The sequence below is a fragment of the Triturus cristatus genome, chromosome 1_2 (genome assembly GCF_964204655.1).
Source record: "Triturus cristatus chromosome 1_2, aTriCri1.1, whole genome shotgun sequence".
In the NCBI taxonomy this organism is placed as follows: Eukaryota; Metazoa; Chordata; class Amphibia; order Caudata; family Salamandridae; genus Triturus; species Triturus cristatus.
In genome coordinates, this window is record NC_140580.1 from 141,911,814 (window position 1) to 141,936,646 (window position 24,833).

The following is a 24,833-nucleotide window of genomic DNA, read 5'->3' on the forward strand; positions in this document are numbered from 1 at the left end:
AAACCTCATAAAATTTGTATCACCGCCCTAGGCACAACAATAATTATACTAAGACAAAGGAGAATCTACATTCCTGGTGCTATATGGCAACTTTTTTTAAAACATCAGTAGATATAAAATGCAATGAAGAAAAACAATATGAACTAATTTTCCAACAATATTTCTGAATCGAACTGAAGAGGAGATATATCTATAAACCATCAGACAAATAAATTTATCCTTTAAAAGCTGGAGATAGTGCAGAGCTGCCTGGCATCATCTTATTTTCAAATGTTTTAAAAGTGGTATTAAAAAGGTACGCCTTGGAATAATATAAAGATTGCAAAAGAACATAAAGTGCAATGTGCTCTGCTTCGATTTTGAATCACAAGGGCAGACATCCAGTCCAGCATCTATATAAACATTTCGTGGCTATGAAACCAATAGATGTGAGGTTCCAAACCTAAACCTTATAAGGTAAAATAATTTGACATGACAAAAGTAAAAAGAAAGGTAAGGTTCGGTCCCACTAGAACTGAATTCAGTAGTACATTTTTTCTGGTTAGGACGATGTTTTTAGGTCTCGCCTAGCGCAGCGAGCATGCGCTACTCTAAGCAGAGCGCCTCTTGTAATCACTACAGACTTCTCCAGACTTTCACTAAACCTGTGCGTGTGGCTTTTTATTTCCCACACTTTCTATTGGCCTTTGCGTGTGGCTTTCAGCACGCAATTGGCCAAAGGCGGGTGCATGTCCTACCTTTTCTGTAAATGTTCACTCCCACAGCCTACAGCTGTCTGGAACGAACATTGGCGCCATCTGTTGTGGATCAGGTTACTACTTTGTCTGGGGAAGCCTGACAGTACCCGCCCATTCATTACACTAAAACCAGCACTGCCTGCCTGCCTGCCCCGGCAGTCTTGTGCACCCTTGCAGCAGGCATCTGCAGACCCTGAGCCCTCCCCCCTCTCTCATTCACCAGCCCCCCTCTCCCTCCCCAACTCCCTCACTCGGCGCGCACCACTCCCAGGCTTGTTACTGTTTCCGTTTCTTCTCCTCCCCCCGCCCCCATCCGTGAACAGAAAATGGGAAGCTCTTCCGGACCCAAGGGTGGGCATGGGGGTCAATCCTGTGATGTCATCGGTGGTGAAAGTGTTTTTGATGCCGCTCCCGAAACCTTGGGCATCTCGCTGAATGGTCTGCACGGACCTTCTGCAGAGGAAGTGCATCTCTGACGCGGTGCAGTAGTGAGTCCTTAATGAAGGCCCAGGGCCGCCAGCTGCTCGTAGGGATGGAATCTTCTTAGTGTCGGAGCACCCCTGTTTGGGGTGCAAGCACTTCCTGCTAATTGCAGTGTCTGCCTTCTGCCCTCTTTTGTGGTGTATTCTTTCTTGGGGGGGAGGATGACACCTGTGTGACAGGGACCTTGGTGCTAACATGCGAACGGGTCTACGCAGCCCCTGCAGCTTCACCCAGAGCATGTGCGGCTCTTACTCGCGCCTCAACCCACCTGCTGGCTCACACTCCGTGCTGAGAACAGGTGCTGCTGCTGGGTCCCACACAGCCTCCCTCCCCGCCCCTCAGCATGACTGGGCTCCTTACTGTACTCTTTGTTTGTGCTGTGTCACGCATGTTCCCTCTTATACCTGTTTTCCCCTTCAACCCCAGCTTAACAATTGGCCCAGAAGGGAGCCTCTGTAGAGAGGCCAAAGCTTGAATGGGCGTGTCATCTGAAGTCGTGCGCATTCTTGAAGCATGAGGCCAGTGGGGGCTGCTGGTATCCCCGACTTTGCCCGTGTACCTTCCCTGGCTCCCGGGGCTTGCAGTCCCCGTTCTCACAGTGTAAGCTGTCCGCATCTGACACCAGGGAGAGCAAAGAGCGCCACCTGGGCTGGCGGACTTCGAATGTGAGTGCTGGCAAGTGTCTCAGCATTACTTACTGTTCACGGTCAGCTGTAAAACGGGTTCACGTGTCTTTAATAGTAAGGAGGCAAGAGGTTCGGGCCTAATTGCGAACACTGTGCTGTGAAGGATTATAGAACCCCTCGTAGCACCAAAGGTGAGGGTGCACGCCTCCAAAAAGCGAGCATTATGCTGTCCACAACCTCTCAGTGCGTCAGGCCTGTGCGTGTGTAGTGGGAATCGGGGCGTGTGTTTTTGTGTGTTATTTATTTCTACGATAAAAACTTGACGAATCTCCTAGGTTTGCAAACGTCTAATCTTTGGCTCATCTGTGTCAGAATTATGAATGTATCACTAACAAAATGGTTTTGCCGTACTTCTACTTTGTAGAGAACACTTCGCGCTCTTCTCCTGTGCATGGAAAAGCTCTGCTCGAGGCAGTCTCGTGCAGACAAAAAATCTTTACAATTTCTGACTTAGCTGGTTTCGATTAGAGTGGAAAATGATCTCACTGTGCCTTGAAATTATCTTGTTACATAAAAAAACCTTCACATGGCGTATAACTGAGAACGCTTTAAAAGCTTCACAAAGAGAAGGAAAAATGAACTTCCCCAGCTCCGCTCTCCAGTGTATGTCAGCACTGTCTGTGGGATCAGTGCGCAGATACATTGTTGTCTTCACTTAGGTCTTAATTGACGCTCCTGTTCGGCTTCCATCCCTGAGACCTCACGCCTCATGGTCCGCTGTCCTGCCTTATTTTTGCTCCTGCTAATTGGCGAGATGATCTCTTCAAAGGAGGGGGAAATAGAACAATCAGAACCACCTAAGTTGTGTTTTCAGGCCGCATTTGATCCACTGTGACCGAATCTAGTGGAAGCAGCTGTGAAAGGATCCGAACAGGAGACTAACATACCGCGTGGTGTCTACAACATTCCTGTTGGGACAGAAATGTAAACAAGGCGTAGGCTGAACGTCCTGTTCTGCAAACATGTGACAGGGGCATTCCTTCACTTTTGTTATTTCCGTCCTCAATCAGAGATTCGTGTGCGAACCATTGCATGATGGCACATGTTATTTAATGACTGCCGTGCTTGTTTCGGCCATTCGGATTGGTCAGAAAGTTCTGGAGTTATTTTGTGGGGTTTTAATTAGCCAAAAAGTTCTGCGCCTGTGGATTACAAATTAGAAGAAAAACTCTAGAAGGTCTGGAAAAAAACTGAAGGGATGATATAATGGTTTCACCCTCAATCCAAAAACACACTATTTTTCCCTCTTATTGTCCCTCCTCTCTGTGTCCCTCCTCTCTCAGTGAAAAGAAAGCTATCATGCATCCCATAGACACTGAAGCCCCCCTCACACCCCTATAACGCATCATCACCCGCATACACAGGCCCTGGAACCACTTTAGAATTCATTGGATTTGTAAACCTCCACTGGTCAATACCATTGCCAGATTATTCGCTGCAAAATGCAGACAATGTAACATAAAGGGATCAACCATTGGCAAATGCAGTATGTCTGGCTCTAATAAGTGTGCAATGTTTTTATTCATTATTGTTTGTATACATATACATTAAAATGCAATCCAAATGTGGTGTACATATGTTTAAAGAAAAAAGGCTTACCCCAAAAAAATAATAAACTATTAAAGGAAAGTAGAACTGGCCATCCAGCCCAGACACTAAAGTGGACTGCTTTTTAGGTGGATGTGCATAAATAAAATACCGTCACCCGTAGAAGAGAGAGCGAATGGCTTAAGTGGGTTGACCTATTTCCACATGCTGTTTAGCGTCATGGGCAGGAGCCAAAAGTGAATGACATTTGAACACACCAGCGGATGAAGAGGACTGATTGAATGCTTCTGTGGGGATACATATTTGTACATATTTCTATTTATTTTATTAAACTTGAGGCCTGCAATAAAGCTATAACAAGCATTGGCATAGCCAATAGGTCTCGCTTTTGGAACCTTATAAGTATTTAGTTATGCAGCACAATATCCTTGGTGCAATAACATCAACTGTTACATGGCTAACACTAATAAGGTCCCAAAGGTGAGACCTATTGGCTATGCCAACGCTTGTTTATTTTAGAGCCTTTGTTAGGCTGAGACTTTAAGCTTTTAGTCTTGTGCTTTTGGCTTCTTTTTTGCTTCTTGGTGTATTTTTTTTATCTTCACTGCCTTTGACTCTCTTATCTCCCATCTTCTATCTTCATCACTATTTCTTTCACCCTCCTAGCCTTCTTTTCTACTTCTGTCTTCCACATCCTTTTCAGGTCGAAGTCTTCCATACATCATAGCTGTCTGGTTTGCCAAAGACATCTTGGGGACATTCAGAAAGCTACCCTGCATATTTATTCCGTCTGTTGCTTACCATTGGCTTTGTAACTCACATTCGCTTGCTTTCTATTTGCTTGCTTTATTTGTTTTAGGCTCTCCAGGGTGAGGTCGTCCCTCCCAAGGAGCAAAGCCTTTTCACACCAACTCCCCTTGTTTCTATTTACTGACACATCGACATGACTGTGTCTCATTGGAGATGTTCAGTTAACACTGCAGATTGTACATGTTGATCCTTCCACCTGGCCTGTGACTTCAAGAAGAGTAATTATTCGTCCATGAGTTAGTAGAGGGAATCAAGAGGCCAAGGATAATATGCTGCATGTCTAAACACTTATAAGGTCCAAAATGCAAGACCTATTGGCTATGCAAATGCTTGTTATTCCTTGCTTTCATTTAAATGCACAACTCAACATTTTCTTTTTTACGAGCAAACATTTTGTTCCCAGCTCTCATGATTATGGGACTTACCTAAAATTTGAAATCTTGTAAAAGAAGGATAGGCAGAAGGTCTGCTATTATTAATGTAGTGCCTTTCATGACATTGCATGCTTAAAATGGGGGGAATCATCATCCGGAATCCCCCCGGGCCCTGATGATGAGACCACCATTTTTATTGAGTTTGAAACAGTGTAAACTTTAAAAACACGGACCCTATGTGATTGTTAAGAATTTACTGCAAAGGGCTCTGCTGGTCTTGTGTCTGTTGATACACTTGTTGATCAGAATTTATCCCTTGAGTGTATCACCTCTAAAGAGAACACCATGCGTGTTTATTTTGCACCAATCTTCACTGCGCCACTATGTGTCTTTACATTATTTTTCTTTTACTCCTTTGAATACATTTTACTCACCATTTGATTATTTGCATTGAAAGTATTGCTACTAGGGACCAGTGTGTGTTTTTTTTGTTAGTCATTACCTTGTTAAAATATTATTACAGCATGTTGTGTTAGCACATTAAAGCCAGACTATCGTGTTTGCCTTTGCTTGTTTTTCTAGTCCTGGCAGTGTACACTTGAGAGCAGTGGTTTACATGCGCCCTATTGGTTGCCATCAAAATGGCTGTCAAACGATTTAGCCTCATGTTTTTGCATAACTCGCAAAAGTTTTTGTGGGGAAAGAGTGCCTGTAGAATTGTATGAATCAACACCACAAAAATATATGCCTGTGTCTAAATTATTTATGTTGAAATGTATTTTGGTTCTCATTCAATTCGCATTGCTTTTTTTCAATAGGGGATACTATAAGTTAATGATGTACAATGAAAAAATCTTTCGTGTTGGGACATGAAATTTTAACAAATATAATCATAATTGTTAGACCAGAATGCTTATCAAAGCGATTAAACATGTACACTTTCAGAGTTGTAGGGTGTTAATCATTTCAGGAGATGTCAACGTTTGGATACGTATGCTGCTAATTCTACTGAGTCCGAATAGTTTGAAAATGTAAAGCACCGAGACTCCAATGCCATCTGACATTACATGTAATTTCTTATTATTCAGAAAGAAAGCCCTAGTTGCTCTGGAATAGTTTTGTGCGAACTCTGTGTTACCACAAGATGGCAGCATATATTCATGGATTTATTTTAATTGAAAAAGAATACAACTGGTTCATGAACTAACGAAGTAGTACAACCATTACTGGAGTAGTTGTATCAGTATGTTTGCTGATGGCGTCTCCATGTAACAAGTGGATGACCAAAAGCGAACAGTAAGAGAGTCAAAATATCTATTTATTCTCCTTTGTGTGTCAGATGCTGATTTTTTTCTAACTAGATTGTGTCATTACCTTTTTAGTGCCTTAAATGTGTCTCTAGTGATTAACGTCCTTTGCAGGTTCCATGTGTTTTTTCTGTAACTAAAACTATATGCACTAATTTATTGTAACAGTTTTTTTTTGTGTAAATTCTTTTTATTCAACAACTTGCACATTAAGACAATATCTTTACATTATTGCAATATACGAACTGCATGGGCACATTCTTAACAGTAGCATTCTCATGTTTCTAGGCTTTCACTCCTTTACCTGCTGTGTTCGTTAAATTTTGCAGTCTTTCCATTTCCATCCCTCTACTCCATGCCCCAACTACTCTGCTGCGTCACTATCCTCTGAGTCTATGGTATTGTAACAGTTTTATATTCACAAAAATCAACATATGCAATGCAAATGTTTTATTGCAATTTCGATAACATTTTATAATTCTAAAACTACTTTGTGAAAAACTGTTGTGTTCGAGGCATATGAGCTGCAGATTATACACTGTGCATAGATCGCCATCTGGTGTTGGGCCCGGATGTTTGCAGTTTGTTTTTCTTCTTGGACAGTGTTTGGAAGTCACGAGTTCGGTGACTCCTCCTTCGGGCCGTACTGCGCATGGGCTTCGGCTCCATCCTCAGATTGTTTTTTTCCGCCATCGGGCTCGGATGTAATACTTCGTGCTCCGGCTTCAAACCTTTCCAGTTCGACCTTCGACGAAAAATCCTCGAACATCGAGATTCTTCAGACAAAATCATCTTATTTATCTCTCTCTTCGGCACTTCTTCGATTCCAGGCATCGGCGGCGGCCTTCGGGCCTATCTCGACTCCGGTCTCGGCCGATGGAAAGGACTCCCTTTAAGAAGTGCCCTAAATGTGGGTCTAAATTTCCCCACACCGATTTACATCAGGTGTGCAACTTCTGCCTCTCTCCCGAACACGAGGCCCGAGACTGCCCCGCCTGCAAGTCTTTTCGATCGAAAAAGACTATTCGGGATCGAAGAGCTAGACGCACCATGGCGCACTCATCGACCTCGGCTCCACCTGACATCTTCGGAGAAGACATCGGAGCTTCGGGACAGCAGCACACCGAACAGGAAGACGACCTCGTCAGTGCTTCCGAGGCCGACTACTCCGACGTGGAGGAGATCACACCGGCGCAGAGGGTCGTGAGTACTCTACCCCCTCCCACTCCCGCGCCCACACCGAAAGAGACTCCGGTTACACCTTCGCCTCCGGGCCTAGGCAAAACCAAACATACTGCTTCCATCACCCCACCTTCGGGCCCGGTGAAGAGGCATCATAAGTCTCCCGGCGGCTCGGGCTCGAGCCAGCCTACTAGCGGTGCCGAAAAACACCCTTCGGCACCGAAGAAAACCACACCAAGCTCCGTTCCGAAGCCATCGGTGTCGAAACCTGGCCTCTCGGTGCCGACCAAACATATATCCCTCGGCGCCGAAACTCCCATGCCGAAACCTGCCTCGGCACCGAACAAAAAATCGTAGGCCCCGAAAAAGCATGGCACAGATAAACCAAAGAAGCCGTCGGCCCCGAAAACATCGGCGCCAACAGATCAATCGGTGCCGGAGGAACTATTCACGCCAGATCCTCGACAAAAGACTTTAATAAAGGATCCAAAGACTGGACATTTGACTTTGTCTTCAAAGAAAAGACATTTAGACAAGCCAGCTCCTCCTCCACCACCAAAACGGAAGGACTCTGCCACATCCCCTTTCAGAGTACCCTCCCCACCTCCTCCACCTCCCCCATCTCCGCCCCTCCACCCTTGCCTCATCGCTCTCCAACCCCGTCTCCAGACCCTGATGACCAAGGGGATCCATACTATGATCCAACAGATGCCCCACAAGAGCCCACCCCTCCGGGAACACCAGACCCATGGGAGGATTATCATAATCCAGACGTCCCAGATGTGCCTCAGGATGATCTTTATCCATCCAGGCCATCTCCACCAGAGGACTCCCTGGGATTCCACCACTTTTTACAACGGGCGGCACATTATCATGGGGTGGAGTTACACAGTGATCCAGTTGAGGAAGACTTCCTACTTGATACCTTTGACATCGCAGATAAATCTACTGCCATACTACCCATGCTTAAAGGGGTGACCAAACATGCAGCAGAGGTTTTCAAAGACCCAGTCAGGGCTAGGGTCATAAATCCCAGAATAGAGAAAAAATATAAGGCCGCCCCCACAGATCCTGCCTATATTAAAGGACCTGCACCCTTAGACTCATTAGTGGTATCCACAGCTAGGAAGCGGTCCAATTCTCAGTCATCGGGTGAGGCTCCACCACCCGATAAGGAGTCCAAGCTCCTAGACGCGTCAGGCAAACGCACTGCCTCGCAAGCTGCCAATATGTGGCGTATCGCCAACACGGAAGCGCTGTTGGCAAGGTACGACAGAGCGCACTGTGATGAGCTGGAGACTATCATGCAACATCTCCCAGAAAAATATAAAAATAGGGCTCATGAACTAATACAAGAGGGAAAGACCATTACCAACACCTCTATTAAATGTGCACTTGACGCAGCAGACACAGCTTCCAGGGCTATAAACACCAGTGTTCTGCTTCGCCGCCACGCCTGGCTCAGAATCTCAGGCTTTAAGCCAGAGGTACAAGCATCTATACTAAACCACCCTTTTGACCAACAACATTTATTGGGCCCGAAAGTAGACGAAGCCCTGGAAAAAATGAAAAAAGATACAGATACGGCGAAGTCTATGGGAGCATTACAGTCCCACCCCCCTAGACGCTCTTTTCGCCGCTCCTCCTTTTGAGGCACTGGCAGGGGCTACTCTGCCGATAAAGCCTCCACATCCTACAAGTCCCCTCCTCAGACTACCTTCACAAAGGGCTATCAAAGAGGTGGATATAGAGGAAACAATAATAAAGGCAGGGGCAAAACCCAACACCGCCCGTTCTGCCACACCGCCCATACAATGACTTTCCCCCGCTCCCCCCAGACCATTCCACTCCAGTCGGGAGCAGACTACAAAACTTCTTTCAAACCTGGGAGACCATAACATCAGACAAATGGGTGACCCAAATTATTCGGTCAGGGTACTGTCTCGAATTAACATCCACCCCCCCAAATATTCCACCCAGGCACCGTACAATGTCGCAAGAACATACCACATTGCTGAAACAAGAGGTAATCTCCCTCCTGCAAAAACAGGCTATAGAGCAGGTCCCCATCAATCAACAAAATTTAGGGGTCTACTCTCTGTACTTTCTGATACCAAAAAGAGACGAGACTCTACGACCCATTCTAGACCTCCGGCCTCTAAATGCATACATACATTCAGACCATTTTCACATGGTAACTCTCCAACAAGTTCTCCCACTCCTCTGCCAGAACGATTTTCTCACCACACTGGACTTGAAAGACGCATACTTTCATATTCCAATACACCCTTCTCACACAAAGTACCTCAGATTTGTAGTGGACGGCCAACATTATCAGTTCAAGGTTCTCCCCTTCGGGGTCACAACCGCACCAAGAGTGTTCACCAAATGCCTAGCAGTAGTGGCGGCACACCTACGAAGACAACACATTCACATCTTCCCTTACTTGGACGACTGGCTAATAAAAGCCACGTCCTACAACCAATGTGTGCAACATACAAACACTACCATCCAACTACTTCACCAGCTAGGTTTCACGGTGAACCACCAAAAGTCCCAGCTGATACCGTCTCACACAAAGCAATACCTCGGTGCCCCTATAGACACCTCAAAAGCTATAGCCTATCCCAATTCAGCCAGAATCGCAAGCATACAAGCCTTGCGTCAAAGATTCATCCTCGGCACTCTCTCCCAGCAAGAGTGTTTATGAAGCTAATAGGGATGATGGCATCTTGCATCTTCATAGTGCCTCATGCAAGACTCCACATGCGTCCACTCCAAGAGTGCCTAGCACGCCAGTGGAACCAGGCCCAGGGGCAACTGACGGATCTGGTGTTGGTGGACGGTCACACCCATCGCTCTCTGCAGTGGTGGAACACCACAAATCTTTCCAAAGGGCGACCGTTCCTGGACCCGGTTCCTCAGGTAATTCTAACAACGGACGCATCACTCTCCGGTTGGGGAGCGCATCTATTACAGCTCACAGTGCAAGGTATATGGACGCCACAACAAAAGTTACTCCACATAAACCATCTGGAGTTATTGCCGATCTTTCTAGTGATTTAGATGATAATGTATGCATGCATAGGTTCATGTCATAGCATCAGATCATTTAGCAAACAGAGAGGATCAGATTTGGAAATAGAGAACGTGTGGGTATCTGGGATTTCTTACATCAGTTTACATTGTGGCTTAAATAAATGACAGCACCCAAATCTTTTGAGGTGGATGTCTGGATAATATCAACTAGAAAAGGCTGCAATTACCCCCAAGGCCAGTTCCAACGCAAATTGTCCCCTCTGCTAAGAAAACTAGAAAACAATCTATTTGCCTAAGTTTTCTGATCCTTGCATTGCAAGAATTCAGGATTTGTTAGTGGAATGCTGTGGTTTTGATTAGATCATGGCAGTTGTGTGGGTGTAGGAAAGAATATCTAGAGCATTTCTTAAGTATCTGCCCAATGCCTTTGGAAGAAGAAAAGTGCTGGCTTGCACCAAGGCTCATGGCGACTGGGATTCGATCTTGTATGGAAGCTACGGGATTCATTATGAACAGTGATAAACAGCAATTGTCATGGGAAGCGGTTAGGTTTGTAAGATTAGAATTAGCTTGGGTTAAGCATAAGGAAAATGATACAGAGATCCGTGACAACTTACAGTTCTGAAGAGACACATCCATTTATTTTTTATGTTAGACATTGTAAGGCTTTTATAATGTTGCTAAATACATCTTTTAATTGTACTTGGTGAAAAACAAATTTAATTGGCAACATTGCTGTATATTGGATTATAATAATGATTGTAGTTATCTAACAAGTTTATCTGATTCTGATATGGATAGAACCATATGATATGAGTTGAAGTCCATTCACCACAGGACTTTCAAAAGATCTTGGATTTTTAAACATCAGAGGCAAATTCATCCATTTATCATTGTCTTGTTTTAATCATTTACATGTTCAAGAGATACTAGTACAGTAATAATCAGATTGTTTTTAGTCACATGCCAATGTTCACACAAACATTTTGTGGTTGCTTTTTAAACAATTAAAAGTTCAGTAACAGCTATTGCATTATTGTATTGATCCTTTGCTTGAATATGTAAATTAACCTTGGCATTTGTCTTACAAAATGATTATCAAGTTAAAAACTGTTATTTATCTCCTACTAGGAATCTGAGGAAATTAAATCTAATGAACTAGATGCAAAGCTGCGAGTTACAACAGGAGAACTGGAAAAACAAATTCAGGAGAAATCCAATCATTTAGAGGTGACTGTGATTTTTGTTTGACTCCAGAATTATCCTTAGCTTAAGCATTGTACAGCAGACAATGTTGTAAAATGTATGTTGTACTGTTACATTTGCATTGTTAAGTGTATAGAAGAGCAGGGTGTTTTTGAGATGTGTTTAGACGAACCCAATGCCCATGAATCTCTGCAACAGAACATAAAAGGAGCAGTTTTTTCTACCTTTAGCAGTCTGTCTGGTGGATACTCTAACAGCAGTTTTATCACTTCTTGAATCAGGTGCCAGACAGGAACCAGAAAGTTAAAATAGCTCTCCTATGCTAACCGGTTGTGTCTAGTCTCCGACTTTGATTCGGGAGTCACTCTACATATGACATCATGAGTCAATATAATGCTCTACCATGGCGTTCTTAAGTCAATCCCCCATCCTGATTTCCAGGCCCTCAAACGTGATCATTGGGAGACTAAAGAGATTGACATAAGCTGAAATGTACCAGAATTAATTTGAGGCTTTATTAAAAGTTGCATGACCACTCCTCAGAATAAGGAAGTACGGGTAGGTCTGCAGGTAGAGTATGTACCAGAAAAAATAGTTACTGTGGTAAGTAACTTGTTCCTCTTATGGCTACCTATAAAGTAACATCGTTTCCCTAACGAATCAAGAGAAAAGCAGTACCTCCAAGGTGGTGGGTCTGAGGAGGTAAACAAGAAAGCCCTACAGGGCAGATCTGGCAAAATGGTGATCTCTGTCCTTTACAGATTTGAAACAAAATGCCTGTTCACCAAAACCCATGTTACAGCCTGACATGTAGCCAGAACGGGAACACCCCTGCTAACAGTTAAAGAAGTAGCCTTAGCTATAGTGGAATGGGCCCTGATGCCCTCGGTTGACTCCTTAGCGTAGCAGATGTCAATGCACCATGCTTCTAGCATAAAATGGTTTGCTTCTGAGTTGCCTTACCTGTTTTGGAACCAACATAGACAAGGAAAAGCTGATCCTCAGTCCGGTACTTTTGTGTCGAACCAATGAAGAACCTAAGGACCTGTGAGTTCCAGGCTGTCCATTCTCCTTGTCTTTGGGGTTATGAGGAGGCAGATAGAAACTAACCTGAGATATTACCAATCAAGGACACAGAAAAGTGAGCAGCCACAAAAGACAACTGTGCATGAACTCGAAGGCCGAAATCCTCAGAGATATCAGTACCAGGTTAATGGACACACTGAAGCAGTATTGCATGCTGACGTCACACAGCTAGTAATATCTATTGCTGTAAATGTGTAGCCATCCGAACCAGATTCTGTGAGTGCCCAAGTTCCATGGCATTCTGGATGAAACAAAATTGTTTGAAACTTAATGGGGACAAGACCGAGATCCTTCTGTTTGTAAGGGCTAACAGCATTTGGATGGAAGATGAATGGTGGCTGTCTGAGCTTGGTACAGCTCCAACACTGAAAAGGGAAGCAAGAAATCTGGGCATTCTGATAGATAACTCGATAAATCGCTCAGTACAAAATCAGAGCTCAACGGTCTGTGGTTCCTGCTACGAAACCTTACGGATGCTTTAGAAAATCTTTAATTGGAGCCCCCTTCATTGCAGGAAGATAAGCACACAGTCCTTTATCACCGGCCTTGTGGATTATGGCAATGCCCTGTATGTAGGCAACAATGACCATTTGCGATTGCTTCTTCAAACCATCCAAAATACTGCAGCCAGATTTATCCGTCGTTTACCCCCAGAACATTATCTATTCCTTTTCTGAGATCGCTGCATTGGTTGCTCATTTGGAAGTCGATAACTTTTAAGTTCCTGTGACTTGTTCATAGAGATCTATATACAGCTGCCTCTGGAAACGGGAATTCAACCTTGGGTGGAATGAGTCTACCAGTATTCCCTGCAGCTGAAACTATAAAGAACTGCAGACAGTATATGTTTCTCATGAGAAGCAAAGATGTCCATTTGGTGCAGCTTCAGATGATTCATATGGACTAACACACCTCCACTTAAGACACCAATTATGATCAAACTGACTCCATTTTTCAGTTAACCAATTGGATTATGACCAGCAGTACATTGTCAGTTGAGTTCTAGACCACAGCTTCAGTATCTTTAGGCTTGGGAGATACGTTCATGCTTATTGACATACCACATCCCAGTTGTGCGGTCTATCAGCACAGTAGCTGACTGACCACAGAGTAAGATGGAACGGCCTTGATGGCCATGCAGATTGCATGAAGCTGCAAGCCTCTGATGTCTAATGCATAGAGATAATTTCCCCAAACAGAGTAGAATACATCAGTAACCACTGTGACAACGACTGAGGCCCCTGCTCTTGAGGGACAGAAGGGATTTCCCGCACGTAATGTGGTCAGTCACCAGCCACTTTCAGGTTCTCAGACGTTTTTGTAGAAATTTGAATGCTGTCCATGAGGCCCAATGAAAACGGAGGCACCACTGAAGTGACTACTGTCCCAAAAGGCACAAGACTCACAAGAAGAAAAAGAGAGATTGAAAATGGAGTTAATCACAGGGTTGATAATGTTTACAGCCTCGGCAAGCAGCATTGGTAGGCAGGCATCAAGGATGGACCCAGATTTAAATTATGGCAGGCAATGTTTTCTGAATGTCATTAAGTTTTGTTTCGAAGTATGTTGCAAGCCCATTGCAGAGATCTTGAGGAGCCACGATAGCTCTTTGACAGGATTATAGAGAAATGAAGGACTTCATGATCTGGAAAATAGAACTGGATCCCTGCAGAATTGTCCCGTCCTCGACCTACATTCTCTCTCAATTTCTTCCTTAAGAAGTCGTTCAGAATACTCACTCTAGCTCAGGTCCTGTTTGCTCAGGACACAGGAGACTGGAAGGTAGCACTGGACTTGCAGGACGCATATTTTCACATCACTGTCCTGCCCGCCCACAGACTGTTAACTGCGGTTCATAGTAGGTCACAAGCCATGCTTCCCTTTGGCTTACCAGTGCCCCTTGGGTGTTCACCAAGGTGATGACAATATTAGCAGCTCCTCTGTGAAGATCAGGGGTGCCAGTCTTTCCCAGCTCGATGACTGGCTATTGAAAGCGAGCTCGCCCCAGGCGGTCACTCACTTCCAGACTATGGCGGACCACCTGCATTGGCTGGGATTCACTATTAACGTGCCAAAGACACACCTGACTCCCTCTCAGATGCTTCCTTTCATCTGAGCTGTTCTGGACACAGTGCATTTTCGGGCCTATGCTCCCGAACAACGAATGGAGGATATTCAGGCTATGTAATTCCGATGTTTCAGCTTCTATCCTGGGTTTTGGTGAGACTAACTCTGAGGCTGCTGGGCCTCATGGTCTCCTGCATTTTGCTTATGACAAATGCCCGCTGGCATATGCAGGCTCTGCAGTGGGACCTGAAGTTCCAGTGGGAGCAGCATCAGGGGACTCTCTCCGACATGTTTAATGAACCAGAATTGGGTCAGCGGCAGACCTTTTCCCTTCCCCAGCCAGATCTGCCGGTAGTGACGGATACATCACTCCCGGGATGAGGTGGCCATCTGGGAAAGGTGGAATCCTGACTCCACATCAATCTGTTGTAGCTCTGGGCAGTCTGGATGGTATTGAAAGCCTTTCTACCCTTCCTCAAGGGAGGCTAGTCCAGGTGTCCACGTACAACATCACAGACATGTGATCAAACTGCTGCATACAGGGCGGGTGAGTTTGTGGACCCTTTGTCAAAAGTCCTGCATCTCTGGACATGGCTAAAACAGCAGGACCTATCCCTGGTGGTTCAACATCTGGCAGGCTCTCTGAACGCCAGAGCAGACAAACTCAGTCGATGATACCTAGTGGACCATGAATGGTGTCTCCATCCGGAGGTGGTGTATAGTCTCTTTCCACAGTAGGGTGAGCCTTGGTTAGATCTGTTCTCCACCAATGAGAACACGCAATGTCAGGAGTTCTGCATGCCGGAGTTTCCAAGGCGGCTCCCACTCGGACATGCTTTCCGTCTCAAGTGGAGCTTAGGCCTCCTGTATGCCTTTCCGCCCATACTACTCCTGCCCAGAGGTATCAAGAAGTTCCAGTACAACCTGGCCCAAGTCATCCTTGTGGCTCTGGAATAGGCATGGAGAGTCTGGTATCCCGAGCTATTGATCATGGCCATCCGATCAGGATGCCCCTTTGGGAGGATCTTCTGTCGCAGCAGCAGGGGAGGGTTCTCCACCCGAACCTGTCAATGCTCCGCCTTCTTGCGTGGAGATTGAGTGGTGACAGTTGACAGCTTTCGACCTTCCGCCCGAAGTCTGCAAAGGTATTCTGGCATCCAGGCGTCCCCAGACAATAACATTATATGCCTGCTGTTGGGGCAAGTTTGTGGCATGGTGTGCAGAGAAACACGTTGCCCTCTTTCTGCTCCCCATTCTCAAGTTCTTCTGTTTGTCCTTTCCCTTGCCCATCAGGGCTCTGCTAAGGGCAGAAATAGCAGAAGGGTATCCTTTCCTTTCTGCTTTTTCTTCTTTTCTGCTGTTGCCTCACAAAACTTCCCTCTTCCAATCCCTTATTGTACATTGGTTCTTGAAAGGTTTGCAACATATCTTTCCTCCGTCTCTTTTCTTTATGCCTCAGTGGGACCTTAATCTGGTCCTGATGGTATTGATGTGTGTTCCCTTTGAGATATTCCATAACTTTCCTTTCAGGTTCCTTAACGGTGGCAATTATATCTGCCCGGAGGGTCAGGAAGCTTCAAGTCTTGTTATCCATGCCTCCCTACCTGATCATCTACCCAGACAAACTGGTGCTTTGTACGAGGGCTTCCTTTCTCCTGAAAGTGGTAACTCCCTTTCAAGTCAGCCAGTCCGTCAGTCTGCCTACTTTTTACACTCCGCCTCATCCCTCAAAGAAAGAGGAGCCACTTCACTGCCTGGACTCAAAAAGGGCGGTGTTCTACCTTAACCACACGAGAGCGACCAACTCTTTGTGGGGTATGTTCGATTGAAGAAAGGACGGGCCATACAGAAGAGGACCATCTCCCGATGGACCGTGCTCTGTATCAAAATCTGCTAAGCCTTTGTTAAAAAACAACCCTCTGAGGGTTTGCGTGATCATTCCACCAGAGCTAAAGCTGCAACTGCTATGTTAGCATGCGGTGTTCTGGTCCTGGACATCTACCAGACAGCAACATGGGTTTCCTTGCACACGTTTATCAAGCATTACTGCCTGGACAGTCAGGTCCTTAAAGAAGGGAATTTTGTGTGTTTGGTCCTGCAGGACTTCCTCGTGTGAAATTGGTCTGTAGACCCACCTCCCGGGAGGTATTGTTTGGGTATCTATTCTAATGTAAGGAATCTGCGTCTAAAAGTCTCTAGCAGATTGTTGCAAGGTTTCTGCTCTGTAACAGAACTATGATTGGGACCATGGAACATCAGCTTGTAGGGACTGAGTCACTATCCACCTCAGTATCCATGAGCCCGAGTAAGACTAGCTATAGTGGAGGAGTGTGGCTCAATGGTTAGAGCGGCAGACCCTGAAGCAGAGTTCTAACCAGGGACCAGGGTTCGATTCCCGCCTCGGCGGGGCTCGAGCTCAATTTCCTCGGACCTGTCTATTCTCGCCTCGGTGCCTCTTCTAATCACGGGCCCCACGCTGCAACTCTGGGCAGTAGCTTGCTTAGCCTCCACACTGGCCCCAACAGCGCTAAGGATGCCTGGCTTCACCCTGGGGGTGCCCAGGAGTGGACACTTCACAGGGAAAGCCAGGAGGGGTTCCACAGCGGTATGAGTATCAGCGCCAGGAAACCGCAAAAGGCGACACCGCAAGGTGGCCGTCTGGTGACAGTGCGCTCTATAAGTACCTTGACATTTACATTTTGACATTTACATAGTGCCTCGCTTGCCCTTCTAACCATACCAGAGAAACAAGTGAATTAGCACCCCCAGAACACAACACTCTCAACCCTCTTAGGGATCGCGGTGACAGGACACACACTTTCACTTTCACACTCGTACCTGTCCACAGTAAGATAAACAAGAGACACAAAAGAAGTTTAGAATATTTATTAAACTATTGTGCTCTGAAATGCTGTATTCGTGTCACAATTAGAAAGAAAATGCATAATAAAAATGCTATCAGCATGGTCAATAATCGATATACTATGAAGAGTGCTGTCATTTCATACGACAGAGTAACCTAACCCCCACTCCCCTGCGAGTAAAGATAAATGATTATATGAAAGATCTCTGGGATTATCGTCAGACCCCGTACCTTAGCATACACAGATAAACGCTCTACATCTCAGCAAACTCAGTGTTCTTGTCTCAGAATTCTCGTTCCATGTGTGTGTCTTTGGCTCATGTACTCCTCTATATACTAGAATATGTATATAGAGGAGAATATTTAACAACAGCTGCACTCTTACGTTATGTCTAGGTGCTAGTGCCTGGTCAGAAAGAATAGCAAGGGACATTGTTGTTTTACCTTGTCTGTGGTGCTCAGAATAAATCCCAGTAAAGAAACCGAATGCAAAAACATATGTAGGTTCTGTGTGAAACTACAATGTGGCACAAAAGCAAGTGTGTATATATAGTAACGTGTGCAAAGGAAAATGAGGGCTACAACGTGCATAACTAGGCCAACACAGGGATAGCTACAATGGGCCATGAAGATAACACATAACAAGATGAACATATCACCTCCCTTCTGTAGTGTCTATCTGGTAGAGACTCTATCTAGATTTCTTACCGATACACCCATCCTTCCGTCTCAGAAAACGGATTTCTAGGGACAGGGCTTTCCTTTTTCAGGGTCCTAGTATTCCACACCAGTGGTCGGTGTGCTTTGTGGCTCTGCGCTTCTGGTATGGAAAGTTTCGAAAAGTAACTGATGTAAGTGCACTGGTGTGGTGCTTATTTAGGCACCGTGCATGTCCCGTCTGTCGCGAACAACGCCACGCGGACCCGAACAACACCACCTATCAGCGTGCAGGGCCACTGCTCAATAAAATTGTACGGATCTAGTCTGACGCCTGGGACTAATTCTAAGGTAAGGAATCGGCTCTAGCAGATAAGGCGTTACTGTAGGTAAGTAACTTGTGTCTTTTGGCAACAGTATGTCAATTGGGCATCTGTAAGCGTGTGTCCCTGCCCAGATCACACTCATCTCTGGATTGTAATTGCCCAACCTCTTGTTCCCTCTTGATAGTTTTGTGCATTATAGTGACTAACAGGGCAGGTTGGGAGTTTAAAATGGGCATCATGAGCAATTTTAATTCAGCTGGCTTGTCCGGCAAACCATGGAATGTCTGATTTATTGTACGCCATATTACCTCAGTACACCTAGGGATGTACACTGTGCTCCATCCATGTCTTCAGTCAGAGTCTTAAACATTGTGTTAATCAAAAGGTATCGTAGTGTCCTAAGGTGTCTGTCACAGCTGTTTGATCACCCCCATCCTTAGTGACTCTCAAGAGTGGGTTGTTAAACTAGGGTAACACAGGGAGCTATACTTCCCTCACACCTGTCAGTTTCGCTGCCCTGGGCGCCACTGAAAATGGCAGTCTGATCCATTTCTCTATAAGGGAAATTGTAGTTGTGATGCACCGGTCATTGTTTTCCCTAATTAAAATGTCCATGTCCTTGTGGTATTGTATTCCCAAGTAGTGTACTGTTTCTGTTTCCACTGTATTGGCAATTCTAGGATGGGTGGCGGGGTGTTTTTTGTTAGGGGGGGCATAACTTACTTGGAACAATTTATCTGCAGCCTTGTCCATCCACCAAAAGTGTTTATTTCTCTAACTACGGGATTCAGGTTGCTTTCTGGGTCATTAACCAGTAGCAGAACACCATCCGCATACATTGATAATATTCTATGGGCCCAAAATTTAATCTCAAGGGAATGGTGAAAACCTTCAGAGTATGCTTGCCGGGGGCTCCATCACCAAGGCATACAAAATTGTTGACAGAGTTGTTGTTTCCTTCTACTGATCCATTTAAAGGAGAGAGTCGATGATTTTAATTCTTACCTTCGGGTCGGTGTACAGCAGTTTTATCCCCTGTAACATGGGGACAGAAAGGGTGCAGACATTATCTACCGTGGATCTACTACTTTTGTTTTCTCAAGGCTGATGAGGAGCACAGCATCTCCCGTTTGTCAAATTCCAGCCACACCAGGGTGGCTCTATTTAAATATTCATAAATGTCTGGGACACATTTTTCATCAGCATGCCCGTTTTGTCTTGATGGGCTTGTATCAGCCCAAATGGAAGGACCACAAATTGCTAATTGGTGCAGCACACTACAAAATACCGGTAACTTCTGGGTGACTGCAAGAACGGTGTATAAAAATAAAATAAAAATACCTGTTCTGCATGTTGAGGAACGCCAACTAGTCTTTTAGCTCCATAGCCAAAAGATCCTATTTAAGTGAAGACATCCTGCACTTCTCCTTGCGGAGGAAGGTATTCAGAATGTAATTGTCCAGAATGGAACGGAGGCTACTGTCTTTCTTGGAAAGCGGCATCCCTGTCCAATCATGGTCCCTGGAACCAATTTTACAGACTCTTTCCTTAATAGAGCTAGAGCCTCTTGCTGTAGAATGTGGGAATGATTGTAAGAGGTGAAATAGTGTACAGGGAGAATGGGAGGAGTCAAGTCCTTGAAGGGACAAGCATAACCCTTTGTGTGACAATCTGTAATCCATGGTGATAGACAGTCAGCATGGAAATGAAAGGGCATCCTCCCTGCTAAAGGCTACACGTATGCCCCTAAAGGTGAGTTGAAGCAGTTTTACTGGCAGGGCATGGAGGTAAAGAATTGTTACTTCTGCAATTGCCAACCTTTAAAACCATTGTGCCCCCTGTAGCTGAGAAACTCCTTTGGCTGCGAGGGCTGACACTGAAAAAAATGCAAACCCCGGAAACATCACCTGAGCTTGCCGTATTCTTCGTAAAAATGGTGATCAGGGGACGCCAATCCTCAAGGATCGCTCCCTAGCCCAATCTTGTTTGAAGTGCGTCAGTCTTATTATGCCTACTTGCCATAAATTCCGGTCTATTTTATTTCATAGTTCTCAGATTATCAGAATAAGATAACATTTGTTACAGCATTAGGAAAGAAGAGGATAACCAATAATCTTTCCAGATTACAACTAATTTAAGGCCATGAATATTTTTTCCACAGTCCTCGTTTGTCCCCGGTTTTAAACTGTCTCTACCTGATATCTTCGTGATGTGCAGATAGATGATCCAAGAAGCAAAACCAATTTCGACTCAGGGGTTCGTGGTCTCAAGCTTCAAAGGGTTTTAAAATATTCTTTAAATATATGTGGGTTGATAGCATCTTCAGTTAAACTATCCCTGCGGGGCCATGATCTCTCCAATTCATGTAGATGCTAACAATTAGGCATTTTAAGCAAGTATGATTAATTCTCATAACCCAGAATGGATCCTTCTTTATTCTTGATTTTGGACTGAGCCTGGATAACTGCAATGTTGTACTTATAAAGGAAAACGATGACCACAGTTCAAGCTAACCTTCATTTTAACTCGTTCTGGTCAGAGTTCTTTGCCAGTGTCTGCTGGGATCAACTAGACTAGGCAGACATTAGCACTGTAACTGAATTTCTGTTTGATACTTCTAATCACAGTTTCCTGCTGTTTGGAGGAGTTCATATCCAAAAAGAAGCACAAGAATTCCACGCAGGCCTAGTCCCTGCCTCGCTAATCTCGTCTGAGAAGTTCCAAGGACTATCCTATTGTCCGATCTGACTTTGAACTAAATATGTCAAAAACTTGGCTAAAGCAGCGTTCTGGCACAGTCCCAATGCACACGGTTGCAACATGCTTGGACTGACTCTGATAAGACAGTACCTTTGTGTAGGCGCCCCCCTCCTCCCCCTCGCCGCGTATACTTGCAATGCATGTAGTATACTAGCCACATACACAAGAACACACACAATGCACTTGGAAGGGATTAGGTGACATAAGTGTATACATCTGGCTGCTCACTGGTGAGATACACTCAGCCAGTGCTAAATAACTCATTTTTAGTGAGTAAGTGGAAATTGATTTAATTTAGAGAATAGTGAGGGTAGATCTTTAAATGAGAATGTTTCTATTTTGCTGTACCCGATCCCCTTTTGCAGTGCACAGGCCCTTGTTTAAGCTGTCTTCCCCCGACATGGAACACTATGTATAATGGTGTTTCTTTCTACAGCTTACATTCTCTGATTGTTTGCTACCTTGGAAAGCTTTCTCCCACTATACTCCTAATGTCCTTCATGAAAAATTTTCCTTGATCTTCTTTCTTCTGAGTGATCCTCTTCTTACCTTCTATTGTCTGCATAGCTTCCGTTTCTGAGTATAGCCGCCTCTCAGTCTCATGCCTGCCTGCCTGCCTCACTCCTTATTGTAGTTCTGCAGTTAGCTGATACCTCTATTCATACGTCATAACCGCTCCTCTTTAAAACACTATCCCTATAATCTAACATTACCTTATCACCGCCAGCCTATCTAACTGAAGTAAATGCATTCAATTTGTTCTTGAGAGCACATGACTAATCACAGTAACCACTAGATTAACCACTAACCCTGGGTTCCAGAGTAGAATGCTACTCTCTGTAAAGCACTTCAACGCCTCATCAGAGGTAGTAAGCGCTATATAAATCCAATTACAATTTGGCACAGACTACTCAGGATGGCCAGAAAGCCACCAAGTACCTCTCACGGTCAGGCCTGGACACACCATAATGTTTAGACAGAACAGTTGAGACTTGTGTGGTGCTTCAGATCTACGTGTTGATGAGATCCACAGGCTTCTCTGGTGACGTTCAGGTGTCACTTATGGAATTACCTTTTGATGGGTCTTGTCTCTTTGACAAGAAGGCTGTCTCTGTCCTGGAGTCCTTCAAAGAGCGTAGAGTAGAGTAGGGTCACTATTCATTCCCATGGCCTGCTACACCCATAATGTAGTATCCTCAACAGTTTCAGCCCTTTGATGGATTTTGCATACAGACACAGTCAAGGCCCACCACCCCTACAAGGACCTCAGTCCTTTCAAGATTGGAGTAAAGGATCCTGCAGGCAATGTCCAAGACAGCAGGGACAGTGACCACTAACCCCTCCGCCAGCCATTTTAGTTTGCCCATAGTGACACACGACCACTCCTTAGAAGGAAAGATCAGTAATTTTCTCCATGGGTGGCAAGTAATCACATACGTCAGGAGTCTTTGGCCCAGCAAGGACTTTCAGTGGGCACTGTTAAAGGTCATTTGTCGGCCCTTGTGCATTTAGCATACCAGCTGTCCTTGTTCAAATCATCTTTCATGATGCCACAGTGGGACCTTAATCTGGTCCTTACTTTCCTTATATGTACCCCTTTCGAGCCAATACACAGCACTTCCCTGCTTCTCTTGACAGTTAAAATGGTCCTTCTCATTGCAATGACTTCAGCACATCACATGATGAACTTCCAGCTTTGTCGGTCCATCTACCCTACACCACCTTCTTTCAGGACAAAGTGGTTCTGAGGACTACGGAGGAATTTCTATTGAAACATGTGACTCTTTTTCACCTCGGACAGTCTGATGCTTTTTCGCCCAGCTTATCCTGGAAAGAGGAGGAGAGACTCCATTGTTTGGACCCCCAAAGAGCACTCTGCTTTTACATTGTCATACAATAGACCATGGGGTACATCAGATGTACGATCAGCTCTTAGTGAGGGTTCTTTGGGGGAAAGCAAGGCAAGGTAGTGCAGAAAACCACTTTATCCAGTTGGATAATCTACTGCATCAAGATCTGCTACACGTTTGCTAAGAAGCAACCTCCCGAATAAATGAGGGCATATTCTGCAAAGGCTGCTATCATGATGCTTGCATGCAGGATACTGGTCTTGGATATTTGTCAGGTTGCTACACGGGCATGAGTGAACTTGTTTACAAAGCATTATTGCATAGACTGCCAGGGCCGACAGGAAGTCCATTTGGCCTTTCGGTCTTGTTAGACGTTTTGCTTTGGATCATTCGCCAGACCCACCAGCGTGGTGGGGCTTCTTTGGTATCTATTTTAAAGTCAACTAATCGGTTGTAAAAAGTATCAATCAGAAGAACAAGATACTTGGTTTTGGTAAGGCTTTTTCTGATGGATACTCTAAATAACTGCAGATTCCTCACCACCCTCCCGCCTCCCTATCCTGTGTAAAGGACTCTTTTCTATCTGAAAAGGTCCCAAATTAGAGATCTTCACAGTGGATCGAACAATTGATTTTTGGGCTGTGTCCAAGGGCGCGGAAGGTGTGCACAAAGAATCAGATGGCGGCCTGCTTGGGTGGCACCCGAGTGCAGCTCCAGCTGTCACTTCAGATGCTCAGCAGAGTTGATGTGAAGCCCCACAAAGCCACTTACTGGAGAATAGGGGTTATGCTGAAAATCTTTCAGATCCAGCCTGGCACTTTGGGATATTGGAAAGATGAGGAATCTTTGTTTAGACAGAGTATCCACCAGAAAGAGTGCTACTGAATGTAAGTTCGTTGACTGAAATCCATGTAGAAATGATAGCATTCCATTTGAAGTGACTATTCATGGATCCCTGGAATGAAACATTGCCATTGCACTTTCTTGTGCCCCAGTTTTGAAAAGACAAAGAGCAAAACAGAAAATTGTGGAATGCCTTTGGTACAAAGAAAGAAAGAAAATTAAGTTAATCCAGGCCTCTGCTCTCCATAACCCTCCTCTTGGTTGAAAGTGCTCTCGTTACAATTCATGAGACAGTGATCATAGATAACAGTAGTTTTTGAGCTCTGGAAATAGAATGTTGCCAAGCACTTCTAGTTCTTTCTTCTTTGCTTTTTCTGTCTGTCATGATTAATGTGTTGTCTCTGGCTAACTTACCATCCTGATAGAAGAGGGAAAATCTTCTTTTTTCTGCGGTTGCTTACAATGCACATTTGTGCAAACAATAATGTGGATTCTACTCTATGATATTGCTTGGTAGATGAGAATTAAAGAGCTCACTTGTCATTCTTGAATTGTGTAGAGTTGAACCCCTTTGTGATTTAAGAATGCTTAAAGAGACAGTGGTTCTTACTCCGGAAGGTATGAAACTAGTTTTCACAGCCAGCGGCTTACCTGAACATATTCGAAGAAGTATTTGTCCTGTACGACTCATTTGTAGCAATACCTCTTAATTAAAGGTAATGGGAAAAATCCTGTTTATAAAATTCGCGAAACAATCATTATTGTACATTATTTGGCACAATTTTGAGGAATTAACTTCTTACAAAAGCCACTTTTCTTTGTTTATTTTAAATAAAATGGTTGTGTTAGAGGTTCAGGTTCATTATATACAATGAACAAAGTGCTTATGAATGTGAACATATATACATGTTTTGCAGAAACACTGTTCAAAATCTCTACAATTGTATGGATACTTAAGGGAAAAAGCAAGTTAACCCAATGGAAATCAATCAAAAGTCATCCAAGTGGA

General features: G+C 44.6%; 1 protein-coding gene across 8 annotated transcripts in view; it reads left to right on the forward strand.

Annotated features, from left to right (window-relative positions):
• The window catches only part of CCDC186 (coiled-coil domain containing 186), a 422,247-nt gene that overhangs the window by 169,207 nt on the left and 228,207 nt on the right, over positions 1-24,833 (forward strand). For all 8 annotated transcript variants that reach the window (XM_085603302.1, XM_085603297.1, XM_085603300.1 and 5 more), the window contains exon 8: positions 11,298-11,396. In XM_085603302.1, coding sequence (XP_085459428.1) covers positions 11,298-11,396 — 99 coding nt within the window. The remainder of the gene's footprint in view (positions 1-11,297; positions 11,397-24,833) is intronic.